Raw genomic sequence first — 15,322 nt, forward strand, 5'->3', positions numbered from 1 at the left:
AGCTTGAAGTTAAGAATAAAGGGAACATGAGATCATTGTTGGTGATATGGACATATAAAGGTTCATGTTGTCTATTTCATTTGCATGTCACTATTGAAATAGATAGTCAAGATGAGTTATATTTTTAGTGAATTGCACTTTGCTGCTTTAAATTTTCTAAACAATAATGTTATGGTGACACCTTTTTTTCTCTCCTACCTCATTATACACCTTATGTAAAAGGATATTTTAGTAATTTCACCCCAAGTGAAGAGAATGTTAGGTGGGGTGGTGAGGGTCATACGGGTGTCACATTTGTGTGTGGTGGTAGAAGAGGTGTGTGCCATCAATGGTCGTCAACGTATCACCACTCCTTTTTAAAATACTTTTTTTTTTTTTTTTGTTTATCGTCTGATTTTCATGACAAATTAACATGATAATCCATAATTCGATTGAGAGGCCGGTGATGACCGACCAAGAATGTTTAAGTTAAGGTTTGTACTTCTTCAAAATTATCGGTCTTACCTGAAGTTCATTGACTATTTTTGATACCAATAATTTGGCTATTTTCAAGATAAATTAACCTCATAATTTAGAATTCAGTAGCAATGTAAATAAATGTTGACTAATAATTGTTTCGGTAATGATTTAAACTTTAATTATCCCCATCGATTTGTCTTTAAATCTTATCTTAAGTTTATTAACCAATTGATATCAATCAATGAATTGATTATTTTCTGCAATAAACACTTCAAAATATATGCAATAGAAAAAGAAAAAGTAGGAAATTAATGCAGCATTCGTGTGACAAAGTTGTAACTTGTGTAGATTGTGACACTAGTACCAGATCGAGCAGGACCAGGTGGATTGAATATACAGATGGGAAGTTTGGCTCTATCACGAGCTAGGTAGAAATTGAGTATAACACTTGGTCTCTCACACAACCATAATTTACCCTTTTTATATTATAGTCACGTTTTTGGGTTGCTTTTTTCATGGTTTTAGCTTCTTTTGTTCTTACTTTCTAGTATTTTGGTAGTAGCTTCCCTTCAGATAAGAGCATTTACAAATGTACAATATAAACATCCACTTTTGAATAATTAAATGGTTATAATTTTTTTTATAGTAGTATTTAATAAGCATTCGTTTTCTCCAACTCAATATTTCTACAGAAGTTTAAAATAGATCTAGTGGCGGAGCCAGAAAAAAAGGTTTGGATGGGCCACTAAATTATGAAGCTTTTTTTTATAGTACAGATCAAGGTTTTGCAACTCGAGAGTTTACCTCAACTCGTTTTACCTAGATAAACTCGAATCGTAAACTCGTACGAGTTTACCTAAGATTAAAATTTTATACAATTTATTATATGCATATATGTAAGCTAATATAATTCTGTAAAAAGATCAATAGTGAAAAATATAGACTTACTTATAAATGCAAAGTATACCAAACCACCATAAAAAAGTGGTATGCTTAACTTAGTATCAAAATAGAAAAATTAACACACAAAAGCATAGGTTTCATAAGTCTCTAAAGTCTACCCATCCCAAAAAGAAAGTTTCACAAGTTTCTAAACTTGAGAATAAAACTATCCAAAAAACAAACTAGGTAATTTCTTCGAAAGGTCAATCTTCTAAAGTTCCATAACATCATTCTCATCTATATCTTCATCTTCGGAAACTTAATGTTTCATTCGCTCCCTGTTCTTGAAAACTCAAAGAAAATAATATGAAATGTTTCACTTCAGTAAGCTGAAACGAGTTGTAAAGCTAGTAAGCTGAAACATGTTGTAAAGCTAGAAAGTAAATATGTTTCATTTGAGCTTGAAAAAAATGGGCCAAAAACAATGGGACATTTTTTAAGAAAAAAAAAATACAGGAGTAAACTCGCTAAAACGGTAAACTCGCCCGATTTCACATGAGTTTACTGAGTGTTAACTCGGTCAAACTCGTCAAACTTTCCGATTTTACCAGAAATCGAGTTTACCTCCGAGTTAACACGTTTTTAGCACCTAAACACGTAAACTAGGTAAACTCGCCGAGTTGACACGCGATTTGTGGAACATTGGTACAGATGTTAATTGAAACAAGTTTTAGTTGAGAGACAATGTAAGGGAGGTTTGAAACCCACCACAAAAATCATGTATACTACTTGTAGAACTGCCGAAATATAAAACCGTTGAAAAATTGTTTAAAATCTCACAAATTGATCTATGATTTTATTTATTTATTTTTGGATTGGCCACTATATCGCTTTATAGAGATTCAGATGTGCCAAAAACAAAAAAATGTCGTACAATTGTTTAAAATCTCGCAAAATAGACCTATAATTGTTAATTTTTTAATTTTTCCGGGTGAGCCGTGGCTATCCGAGCCCATGAAGGGCTCCGCCTCTGAATAGATCCCACAAATAATTTTATATCATTACATTTCAACATCGTATATTTATTTTAATATTAAAAATGTGTCAACCACACAAAAAATGTTGGTTCTTATTTGAGTTACTCAACTCAACAAGCATCCTCCACTTTTTATCTTCGATGAATACCTATGTGCAACCAATGCTTATTGGGTTAGACTCTCTCATTGGAGATAGTCTAATACTCTCGCTCCTTAAATGAGGTGCAACGTTTTTATTGATTGTACCAAAGTGTCATGTGTTGGGTCGGTTATGATGTAAGACTTTCCTTTATCGGATTTTCTAAGAATTTTCCTAAAAAAATGTAGTGGTTGACATCAAATGGGCCAATAAATAATTGTGCTTCACAATTTTATTGGGTTGCTCTGCAACTGTTGGTGAAGAGAGCTTCTTTTTCCACACTATCAATATTAAAAACCCACACCCTTTTAGATTTGTTATTTAAGAATCAAAATATATCCACCCTATGTGATAATGTATATGTTTACCTCTAGTTACTTTTTATCTTCTACAATTTACACATTTTAAAAAAATACACAAAAACAAAAGATACTATTTAACATCACAATTTTGATGTCAAATGTCATTTTTCATTTAATATTTGTGTGATATTATTTTCTCATTAAGTATTATATAGAAAACCGTCAAATTGTTTCTAATTTCTTAAGGGCATGTTCAAATTGTTGGTATAAAATGGAAAGGAGTGAAGTGAGATATCCATTTTTTAAAACCTAAATAGCCTCTATTTCTTTTCTTTCCACCTTATATATAGCACCATATAACTATAGACATATCCTAAATGAATTTTTTAAAACAAGAAACACAATGGAAATAAAAAACATTTTATAATGAAAAATGGTCTTTATTATAATAATAAAAAAATCTTTTACACCAACAGAAGTGCTTAATGCAGTCTTTTTATATATAAAAAAATTCTCAAATGATTGGTTGCATAGTTTTTTTGGCATAGTCTTTTGAAGTCATTGGATGATTCAAATGCTTCATGTTTGCATACAAACAAAAGTCGCATAAAATTGTTTGTAATGAAGTGATGGCCAATGCAATATATCTTCATCAACAAGAAAAACAGCTTTCAAAGCATATCAAAATATAAAAATATCGTATTAAAAATAAGTATATAACAAAATAGTAAGTTCAAATTTAACTCATATATATATATATATATATATATATATATATATATATATATATGGCCGGCATATAATAATAACCAGCTCATTATTTGCATGTAGAACTTTGTCATTGTCACGTTTTAACCCATTGAAGTTTGTAATTTCCAATGCACATTTTATTTCACATATATCTCAATAGTCCTTCTCTTTATTATCATTCCATCTATTTTTCTTAAAAAAAACATTTTTTGTTCATGCACTCATTGATGGCTCATACAAGAACATACTATTGCATTTTCATGTTCTTTCTGTTTTTCATTTATTTTGTGCCAACGTTTGGTGACACAGATGGTCAAGTTTTGTTGAGGTTTAGAAGCTTTTTGTCCAATGCCAATGCTTTAAACAATTGGGTTGATGAGTCTAACTTGTGCAATTGGGCTGGTTTATTATGCATAAACAACATATTTTATGGCTTAAGACTAGAGAATATGGGACTAGGTGGAAAAATTGATGTAGACACTTTGTTGCGATTGCCAAATTTGGTTAGTTTTAGTGTCAATAACAACACATTTAAGGGTCCAATGCCTGAATTCAAGAAGGTTGTGAGTCTAAGGGCATTATTTTTGTCCAATAATAAATTCTCAGGTAAAATTTTAGATGATAGTTTTGAGGGTATGGAAAATCTTAAAAGCGTGTTTTTGGCAGAAAATGAGTTTATTGGTCATATTCCTGTTTCACTTGCTAAATTGCCTAGACTTTTGGATTTGGACTTGCATGGGAATGGTTTTGAAGGTAATATACCTGAATTTCAACAAAATGATTTCAGAGTATTTAACTTGTCTAACAATCAATTGGAGGGTCCAATACCAATACGCTTAAGCAATGAGCCTTCAACCTCATTTTCTGGTAAGTAGTCAATGATAATTTGTCATGCCATCCACTTTTTTAATTTAGAAAATTATTCTTCTTACTTATGAAATTGCTCGCTCATTCCCTTATATCATACAACCGCTGACACTTTTAAGATCGGTTGAACTGATTAAAAAGTGATTGAATATAATGTTTTTTCAACTAATTTAGAAAATTCAATATAATGTAGTATTGTATTTCTATATGATTGATTTTACTTGTGTAATGCAGCCAACAAAAACCTATGTGGAAAACCTTTGAGCAATCCATGCAACATGTCCCCAACAAAATCTATTGTGCCTCCCAACCTAGCACCTTCAACTCAAGAAAAGGGAAAGAATCACAAGAACGGTTGAAACTAAGCAAAATAGGCTGGAGGAGGGTGGTAGATACACAGTACCATAATTATAGTTTTGTTCATTAAACATGGTTTTAGCTTCTTTTTTCTATTTAGTTTTTCCTTTTGGTAGTTTTATCTTACAAAAGAAAAATTAAACAATATTAATTAATAATCAAATTTGTAATATATATTAGAACTTCATCACAATTTTGGAGAATAACTAGAGGTGTTCATGGGTTGGGTCAACCCATAAAACCCCTGACCCAAACCCAAAAAACTCACTTATCCAATAATGTTGATATTTTTTTTTTCTTTATTTTCATAGGGTAGAAGAAAGTTATATTTTCAAAACATACACGTTGTACCTTATATATTAAAAATCAAAACATACTAGAGTTACAAATTAATATATTGCACTTTTTGATTATTTTGATATCAATGCAATTTTATGTCATGCAATTTTAATTTGTTGCAAGTATTTTTTGATCAAGTTTATTATTTGATATTCTATGATGCATAAAATTATAGTAAAATAAGCTAAACATTTTTTTAAAGAAAATTAAAAAGTAGAATACTATTTTAAATCAAAATTATGAGGACTTGTCATTTAGTTATTTAATATTAAAAAAAAATAGAAAAATAAGTTGGGTAACCCATTACCCAATCCAACCCAACCCAAAAATTAGTGGGTTTGCCCAAATCCACCCAATAGTATAACGGGTGGTTATTTTATCTCACCTAAACCGAAGTACACTATTTGGTTTGGTCTTGGGTTTGGCCAAACCCAACCCAAACCTACCCACGAACACCCCTAAGAATAACGATATAAAAAATCACTCATACTAAAGTGTGAGCCAATGCATAACTTTTTTCATTAATTAAAAAATCCAGAGAAGAGTTTGTAAAGAATAAAATAAGGCGTTTAATTTTGAAAACTCACTTGGGTTGGCTTAGTGGTACTGATTTGAAACCTGGGAGTGTACTCCTCCTCAAGGTCTCAGGTTCGATTCTCTCTGGTACCAATTTGAAGGGGTTATTTTAGCTTCTTAAAAAAAAAACTTTAACATTTGTTGTCCCTGTGAGCTTAACTCAGTTGATAAGGATATTGCATAATTTATGCAGGGGTCGAGGTTCGAACCCCAGACACCTCACTTCTCCACATTTAATTGTTTGAGCTCTAGCCACTAGGCTACTATACAAAAAAAAAAAAAAAACTTTAACATTTGTTGTGAATTTGAATTTAAATATCGTACCAATAAATTTAGATGTGCGGAGCAAAATGAAATAGCAACCAAAATCAAACTAACTTTAAACTGCAGCAGCAACAACAACAACATACCTAGATAGTAACCAAGTGTAAAACAAAGCTCACAAGCGAATCAAGAACTAAAGATAAAGAGAGTAGAGAAAACAAACACTAAGGTTTGTTCACCAGTTCACCTAGTTCAATCCAACAATGATCTATGTTTGGTGGAGAGAGATCTCTCCACTTCGCTATCAATGAGTTTCTCATATATAGATCAAAACAGGTTATAAGAAATTATTTGGGTCTTTCTATTGGTGGTGATCTGCGAAGGTTAGCCTTTTGGGAACCTGTGTTGAAAACCATTAAGTCTAGACTATCGGGGTGGCAAAGTCGCTTTCTCTCTTTTGGAGCCCGGTTGGTTCTTCTCAAGTCTGTCCTGACCTCGTTACATGTCTATGCTCTTTCCTTTTTCAAAGCTTCGTCGGGTATAATCTCTGTCATTGAATCTATTTTTAATAAAAAAATTTGGGGAGGGCGTGAGGATAACAAGAAAATTTCATGGATCGCTTGGAGCTCTGTTTGTTTACAAAAGGAGTATGGGGGGTTAGGGGTGAGGCAGTTAAGGGAGTTTAATAGTGCTTTGTTAGGTAAATAGTGTTGGTGTATATTGGTGGATAAAGGTGGTTTTTGGTATAGGCTGTTGGTGGCGAGATATGGTGAGGAGGTAGGGAGGTTGGAGGTAGGGGCTGGAGTACTTCATCTTGGTGGAGGGAAGTAGTGAAGATTAGGGATGGGGTGGGTGAAGCTGCGGGGAGTTGGTTTGAGGAGAGGGTGTCGAAGAGGGTAGGGAATGGCTTGGCTACTTACTTTTGGTATGACAGGTGGCTTGGTGATGTCCCTCTTCGGACAAGGTTTAGTCGTTTATTTGACTTAGCGACTAATAAGTTGAGTACGGTGGCAGATATTTTTGTCCTTGGTTGGGAGAATGGAGGAGGGGCGTGGAATTGGAGGAGACCTTTGTGGGTATGGGAGGAGGAGCTGTTAGAGGAGTGTAGGCAATTACTTAATGGTGTTGTTTTGCAATTTGATATTTCTGACAGGTGGCACTGGGACTCCAACATTGATGATGTATACACAGTGTGTGGGGCCTATCAAATCTTGACTACTATAGGCCGAACCTCCAACTGTCGATGTAGGAGACCTTGTCTGGCATGCGTAGGTTCCTTTGAAGGTTTCCATTCTTGCTTGGCGATTGTTACGGGACAGGCTACCAACCAAGTCAAATCCTTTGAGGCGTGGGTGTCTGAACACCGAGGCAGTTGGGTGTGTGGCTGGGTGTGGCATTGATGAATCAGCAAATCACTTGTTTATCCATTGTGCCACTTTTGGCGCGTTGTGGCAGCATATTCGGGCATGGATTGGCGTGTCAGGTGTTGATCCTCATGATATTAGTGAGAATTTTATTCAGTTTATTCACTATACAGGTCACTCGAAGGCGTGTCGATCCTTTCTTCAACTTATTTGGTTACTTTGTGTGTGGATGATTTGGAATGAACGCAACAACAAACATTTTAATAACATCCAAACCTCCATCGAAGATTTATTAGAAAAATTAAATTACATTCTTTATGGTGGCTAAAAGCTAGTAATGGCACATTTGTGTACGGCTCTCAAAGGTGGTGGCCGGACCCTCTGTTATGTTTGGGTATCGACTGATCCTGTTTTTGTAATTACTGTATCTGTATGACTGTTTGAGGGGTGACCTCTTAGTACATCTTGTACTAAGGAGGCTTCGAGGCCTTTGTTAATATATACCATTTTTGTGTCTTTAAAAAAAAAAACTTTAACATGCTCTCTAAAAACAGCATAATTTGTACTCATTTTTCAATCTCTTTTTTTGATCGAGAGACATAATGATTTTCACTCACCTAAAATATTTACAATTGTTTTTCAACCTAAAAATTTCATCCAAAGTTACTCAACTATTGGGGCATATCCAATGCAAAACCAAATTTGTTTTCTTACCTCCTTTTGGATGGCTCAAAAATACCACATCGGATTTTAAAATACCCACCACCATCTTTTGAGTTTGTTTCAACAAATTTGAGAACAAAAAACAGTAACTTTTCGGACTTTTTGACAAGAAGGTATTATAGTATGGAGACAATTCTCCAACTTATCAAACACATCATTGAACTCCAATGCTGCAAAATATTAGAACGTGTTCTTGCCATTTAAAATCCACCCAAGAATGAGAGTTGGATATGCCCTTAGCCTCTAAGTTTCCTAAAATTTCTCTCCTGTGTTACATGAAATTCTACAAAATGATGGAAGAATGCTTAAATAAGGTCTAAAAATCGAGCAAATCGTACAATTATTCACCATCGGCTCACAATGGAAAATGATATATTTCCGCTATTGGTTAGCTGGAAATCGTGCCACGAATTATACAATCTTCAAATTTTGAGTCAAACACTACAACATTGCAGGAATTTTATCCAATAGGAAAAACAAATCATATAAGTCAAAGACTTACATTTTTTATTTTTGGTGAAGAAAACTTACATTTTATATAGCAAATGGTGAATTTACATATTCTAGTTAAGAAAAATATGTATTAAAGGATGGTTGAAACATCATAAAAAAATAACAAGATTATACTTGTATATTTATATTTATTTAACCATAATTACGTTCATACCACAATATCTCACTCATAGACGTATTGATATTATATTTGTTTTTTTTATATTTATGATCTTATAAAATGTGGAATGTTGGTAAACTTTTTTCAGTGGAGGAGTGTGATAACTGTAATCTTAAATATATTGGTCGAAAAATAATTATAAAAAATAAACAATTGCCATTATGTAACTTTTTTATTTACTTAAATGATACTTAATTTATCGTTCCAACCTACGAGTATTCCTTCAACTCTCTGTGTAACCATTCAATTCATTGATTGAAAAGACAACACCTAGCAACCACTACTTTTAATCAAGCATAGCATATATTTTGCTTATCTATAAGGAATCACTTCATAAAAGAAAGTTAATAAAAAAAGTTAATTTTTTTTTTGTTTGTTCCAAGCCATGCAAGAATATGATTCCCTCCCTCCCATTAATCTGCATCATCACCAATTCACCATCACTATTTAGTGCTCTAGTCCCTCCATCCAAATCACTTCCTCACAAACAAAACCTTTTTTTTTTTTGTTTATTTCTTGATTTCACATATGTTCAAATCCTTGATATCCTTCTATGTTAATATTAGATCATGTGTGATTCAAGACATTTAAGAACTGTTATTGACTTTGGCTCCTAAATGTGTGCAATGGCGCTCGAAGATCGGCCACAACTATGTGGAGCAACATCCTTGGGGATGGGTGGATTCGGTAAAACATTGAGGATCGTACGTACATTTCTACACATTTTGTTCTTATGTTTTCACTTGGTAACATCTATGCTGCTATGGAATTTCATAGGGATTGACGTCCAAAAACCTCCTTGTTGATAGAAACGTTAATGTAAAATTGCTCATTGAATTTAATCTTTATGATTAATTAATGTTCCACATGGTGGTTATACTATTTGAATTGTTCATGTATGTGGTATGACTTTTTTTACTTATGAATAAGAGACTTTGTTGGAACGGTAAGCTATCATAATTTTTATTCTTATTAATCAATTCATTCTTTATATCCTTCATGTTATTACATATTAGACAACAATATATCTACAAATATTAATTATGACACTTAACATAATATATTTTTCAGCCTCAGGGAAGGGCTATTGAGTTATTGCTGAGTAAAGAGTATGATGAAAAGTAAGCTTGTTAATCTTTGTATTTATTATAATATTGCTACAAAATGAATGAATGAATGATTAACACATTGTCGGATTCATTTTTTAGGTGTGATGTTTTTAGCTATGAGGTCATCTTATGGGAGCTCTTAGCTTTACCAAGCAGGAACCCTGGAAAGTAGTGAATTCATACCGAATTATTTATCATGTTGGCGAGGAGGATGGCCGTCTGGACATTCCAAACAATGTTGGAAGAAGCAAGATTTTGCATACATGAAAATTAATCCTGCCATTTTGTTAGCTATGTTTGATTTTATTTGTTTTCCTATTTTAAATTACCATCTCATCCATGTGAATTGTGAAATGAAGACACCCTTTACCTCTTTATGTTTCATTTGCTCTGCTGCATTTGGAATTTGAGCATAAAACTTAAAGGTAACATGATATGTAGTTGTAGTTAAGTATGGAGGATGACATATTTTCTTCAAAACGTAAAGAACGATGTGAATGTAGTCCTTTTATGCTCCATACAGTCTTAGAGAAATACCATTAACACACTCTCATATACACACTTTCTATTATTGGATAAAGTTCATATGTGTGTATGTATAGAGTTTAGGGTTCGGGGTTTAAGATTTGGAAGAAAAATCTGATCCAAACATGTTGTGACAAAATAGAACAAAAAAATTTGACAAAAAAAATATAAGCAAAAATTAATTTTTAGTGATAGTATACTAAAGAGGCCCTTTATATAGTTAATAATTTTTTTATGCAATTAAAATGAGATGAGCTAGGGGTAATACAATGTAATGAAGTTGAACCTCTAAATGAAATTAACAAGAGTAAATGTAAATACCTAATTATCTTTATTAGCGTGTAAGTAATTAAATCGAGAAAGTAGTCTGTTTCTAATTATAAGCAAAATTAACTTTTTAGGTTCATTCAATTAATGATGTATGTGGTTCATATTATGGACCACGTACATCATTAATTGAATGAACCTAAAAAAATCAATTTTGCTCATAACGAGGGAGTATTTTCTAGGGGCATGCTTAAATCGGAGGTGTAAGACCCGTTTATTAAAATCTAGGGAAAACTACATTTACCTCCCATGAGGTTTCCCCTTAAACAAACGTTTGTTACTTAACCCCGGCCACCAACAAAAATAAATTCACAGCTGAATTTCCAATGCTAGAACGAAAATTACGATGTTGGTTTGTCAAAAGAGAGGTTCTATAACATAGATTTCTCATGTTTCACATAGTTTTCTGGATCTGTCGACTTCGTCAGCTTTTCGATTACGATTTTCTCTCTCGGATCTGTACTTTTCTTTTTGACGTCGAGAAGCCTTTGTCTCATTCACAGATGGAATCTCTCTAAAGTCTAAACCAACATGTTGGAATTTTATTTTGAATCATTTTTTCAACTTTCTTTTGAATCATATCATATGCTCTAAATTTGACAGGAAAAAAGCTTGTCGAGCAAATTTGCTTGTAGTTTACTAATTCACTTAGATACCTTCTATTTTGTCTGTTAAAACGTATGAAGAACAAAGTATGAAGAAGCAGTATAGAAGAGTAGACGTTTCAGAGAAAAAACAGCTGGGTATGTTTCAGAGAAATGAATTGTTGTTTTTGAGACAAACTAAGGTTTTCCAACTGTTAACTTATGACTAACAGAGTTAACATCAAATAATTCTTTCAAAACAAGGAATACAATGGAAAGAAAAAAATATTTTAAAATCAAAATAGTCTTTTATAATAATTAATAAAATCTCACACCTACAGAGGTGCTAAAATGCAGTCTTTTGTGATATACAAGAAATTTTCAAACGATTGGTTACATAGTTTTTTTCGCATAGAAATTCCAAAATGTTGAATATTTACATACTTGTTTATATGTTATTTTCAAATTATTGGACTCTAATGCTTCATGTTGTCATTTTCTTAGTTCCCATCATTGTTTTCAATGAAACCAAATGACCCGGAAAAAAAAAAAAAAAAAAGACATGACACATGCAAACGACAAGCATAGTAACTTTAGAACATAACTAGCATACCATACAAATAAAAGTTACATAAAATTGTTTTTAATGAAGTAGCAGCCAATGCAATAGATCTTCATCAACAAGAAAAAACAGCTTTCAAAGCTTACAAAATATAATATAATATAATATAATATAATATATTGTACTTAAACAAAAGTATATCATAGAAAAAAATAAGTTCCAAAATGACTCATATATATGGCCGGCTATAACCAGCTCATAATTAGAATGTCGAACTTTGTCATTGTCACCCTTTAAACCATTGAAGTTTAATTTCATATGCACACTCTATTTCATATATCAATAGTCCTCTTATTTATTTTCATTCATTATATTTTCTTAGAAAGAACACATTTTAGTTCATGCACTCATTATGATGACTCATAAAAGAGCATACTATTGCATTTTCATACTCTTTATGTTGTTCATTAATTTAGAGCCTACTTTTGGTGACACAAATGGTCAAATTTTGATAAGGTTCAAAAGTTTTTTGTCCAATGCCAATGCTTTAAACAATTGGGTTGATGAGGCTAATTTGTGCAATTGGGCTGGTTTGTTATGCACAAATAACAAGTTTCATGGATTGAGATTAGAGAATATGGGACTAGGTGGGAAAATTGATGTAGACACATTGGTTGAATTGACTGATTTGGTTAGTTTTAGTGTCAATAACAACACATTTGAGGGTCCAATGCCTGAATTCAAGAAGCTTGTGAAGTTAAGGGGATTGTTTTTGTCTAATAATAAATTCTCTGGTGAAATTTCAGATGATAGTTTTGAGGGTATGGGAAATCTTAAAAGGGTATTTTTGGCAGGAAATGGGTTCAATGGTCATATTCCTCTTTCACTTGCTAAATTGCCTAGACTTTTGGATTTGGATTTGCATGGGAATAGTTTTGGAGGTAACATACCTGAATTTCAACAAAATGGTTTTAGAGTATTTGACTTGTCTAACAATCAGTTGGAGGGTCCAATACCAAATAGCTTAAGCAATGAGCCTTCAACTTCATTTTCTGGTAAGTAAAGATTCATTATATTTTTGCATCAACATGGTTAATTTTTTCTGGTTAAAATTATTCATTTACTCATGATTTTCAACTTACTTGGAAAATTTATTTCAAAAGAAAAAACTTATTTGGAAAATTCAATAATATATTGTGTTTCTTTCTATCTAATTTTTCTTGAATATGCAGCCAACAAAGGCCTATGTGGAAAACCTTTGAACAATCCTTGCAACATACCTCCAACAAAATCTATTGTGCAAACTAATTCAGTTTTCTCAACTCAAGGAAATGGAAAGAAGAACAAAAAAATCCTTATAGTTGTCATTGTAGTGGTATCTATGGTGGTTTTAGCTTCAATATTAGCACTTTTGTTTATCCAAAGCCGCCAGCGACGAAGATCAGAACAAGACCAACCCATAATAGGGCTACAACTGAATTCTGAAAGCAATCCAAGTCCAAGTGTCAAGGTGACAAAATCCATTGATTTAGCTGGTGATTTTAGTAAAGGTGAAAATGGAGAATTGAATTTTGTTAGGGAAGATAAAGGTGGTTTTGAGTTGCAAGATCTTCTTAGGGCTTCAGCTGAAGTGCTTGGAAGTGGAAGTTTTGGATCAACTTATAAGGCAATAGTTTTGAATGGACCAACTGTGGTGGTTAAGAGATTTAGGCACATGAATAATGTTGGTAAACAAGAGTTTTTTGAACACATGAAAAAGCTTGGAAGTTTGACACATCCTAATCTACTTCCTCTTATTGCATTCTACTACAAAAAAGAAGAGAAGTTTTTGGTTTATGATTTTGGTGAAAATGGAAGCTTGGCTAGTCATCTACATGGTATGCAACATTATATTTTTATGAATTCTTTATATGGTCATATAAATGGTTATTGTTTAACGTATTTGACTTTAATCATATCTACCTTAAAAGTCGTACAAAATGAATCTCATATATTATTCAGAAATAACAATAATAGATATAATTGTTTTAGATAGAATTTGAATATGACTCAACAAATCAATGCAATAATTAGATTTATCAATTTTTATTCTTGGCTCAAGTCTTCTTTGGATCGACTTATTTGAGGTTATCTATTATAATCACTTGTGAGACTGTTAGAGAGAGTTTACAGAAACAACTTATGACATGTCCTTAAACTATATTACTTAGCTTATTTCCACAAACATCACAAAATATATAGCTAATGAAAACAGCTTATAACTTGTATGAAAAGAATTTGACTTCATTTCATCTTTTACTATAGAAATAGCTTCTACATAAGCATTTATATGATAAAATGCTTATATGCTATAAGTGCTTAACAATTTTTACATTGATTTTCCAGGTAGAAACAGCATTGTACTAACCTGGTCAACTCGTCTAAAAATCATAAAAGGAGTAGCAAGAGGCTTAGCACACCTCTACAAAGAATTCCCTAAACAAAACCTACCACATGGTCATCTAAAATCCTCCAATGTAATGCTAAACATTTCCTTTGAGCCACTTTTAACTGAGTATGGACTTGTACCTATAACAAACAAAAACCATGCACAACAATTCATGGCATCCTACAAATCACCAGAAGTCACACACTTTGATAGACCAAATGAAAAAACAGACATATGGTGTCTTGGAATCCTCATACTAGAATTATTAACAGGAAAATTTCCAGCAAATTATTTAAGACATGGAAAAGGCGAAAATTCCGATTTAGCAACATGGGTGAATTCAGTTGTAAGGGAAGAATGGACAGGTGAAGTGTTTGATAAGAATATAATGGGGACAAGAAATGGTGAAGGTGAGATGTTGAAGCTTTTGAGGATTGGAATGTACTGTTGTGAATGGAGTGTTGAGAGAAGATGGGATTGGAAAGAAGCTTTGGATAAGATTGAAGAGCTTAAGGAGAATGATGGTGAAGATGAATCTTTTTCTTATGTTAGTGAAGGTGATTTGTATTCAAGAGGTGCAACTGAGGATGAATTTTCTTTTTCTGTTACTGATTCACAGGCTGATAAGTTTGGAAATGTTACAGGCTAGGGTTTGTTTAATTAACATGTTATGTGGTTTAGCATAGAAACTCATGATTTTTTTTACCTTTTTGTAATTTTATTATGTAATTCATTTAATGGAATAATGATCCAACAATTTATTTTAAACCTTTGATATTTGATGTTTTGTTGATGCTGCTATAGTTTTTGAGTGATTGTTGGTTGTGTAATGATATTTTTTATTTAATTTTTGTGAGAGTGTGTTAAGTTAATATGATTTGCTAAACAGATAAGGAAATAAAAAAGCTCGTGTTTTCCTTTTTATTCGATAGGTTCCCTCATGTGGAAGATAACATGTAATCATATTTAAATTGTGTCCGATATTAAATGTGAATGTATTGTAATACAATGGAATGACTACTATCATTAAATTGTATACGAGCTTTGATTGCATA

The 15,322-nt window shown here is 32.4% G+C and overlaps 1 protein-coding gene and 1 long non-coding RNA gene across 4 annotated transcripts; both read left to right on the forward strand.

Moving 5' to 3' along the window:
* Positions 1–9,160: 9,160 nt before the first annotated feature.
* Positions 9,161–10,379, forward strand: LOC120579459 (uncharacterized). Of its 2 annotated transcripts, none has more exons than XR_005645331.1 (3): positions 9,161–9,551; positions 9,804–9,853; positions 9,941–10,379. It is a non-coding gene; the product is annotated as an uncharacterized lncRNA (long non-coding RNA). The 2 variants fall into 2 exon arrangements; XR_005645333.1 differs by having other exon boundaries at positions 9,166–9,436.
* Positions 10,380–10,874: 495 nt separating this feature from the next.
* LOC11434198 (pollen receptor-like kinase 5) lies at positions 10,875–15,060 on the forward strand. 2 transcript variants are annotated; one of them, XM_039831806.1, is made up of 4 exons: positions 10,875–12,894; positions 13,072–13,716; positions 14,225–14,942; positions 15,016–15,060. In XM_039831806.1, the coding sequence occupies exons 1-3, from the start codon at positions 12,252–12,254 to the stop codon at positions 14,914–14,916; spliced, it is 1,980 nt and encodes a 659-aa protein (XP_039687740.1). In that variant the 5' UTR covers positions 10,875–12,251; the 3' UTR covers positions 14,917–14,942; positions 15,016–15,060. The 2 variants fall into 2 exon arrangements, with proteins under 2 accessions (XP_039687740.1, XP_039687741.1); XM_039831807.1 differs by having other exon boundaries at positions 10,875–12,780.
* Positions 15,061–15,322: the final 262 nt, after the last annotated feature.

This window comes from Medicago truncatula, chromosome 1 (genome assembly GCF_003473485.1).
Source record: "Medicago truncatula cultivar Jemalong A17 chromosome 1, MtrunA17r5.0-ANR, whole genome shotgun sequence".
Lineage (NCBI taxonomy): Eukaryota > Viridiplantae > Streptophyta > Magnoliopsida > Fabales > Fabaceae > Medicago > Medicago truncatula.

What these genes read in the sequence shown, in the direction of transcription:
- LOC11434198 (XM_039831806.1), top strand. Translation starts at nt 12,252, where the DNA reads ATGATGACTCATAAAAGAGCATACTATTGCATTTTCATACTCTTTATG. An exon ending in GCCTTCAACTTCATTTTCTG is followed by an intron (nt 12,895 to 13,071) that starts GTAAGTAAAGAT and finishes TTGAATATGCAG; the next exon opens with CCAACAAAGGCCTATGTGGA. An exon ending in CTTGGCTAGTCATCTACATG is followed by an intron (nt 13,717 to 14,224) that starts GTATGCAACATT and finishes TTGATTTTCCAG; the next exon opens with GTAGAAACAGCATTGTACTA.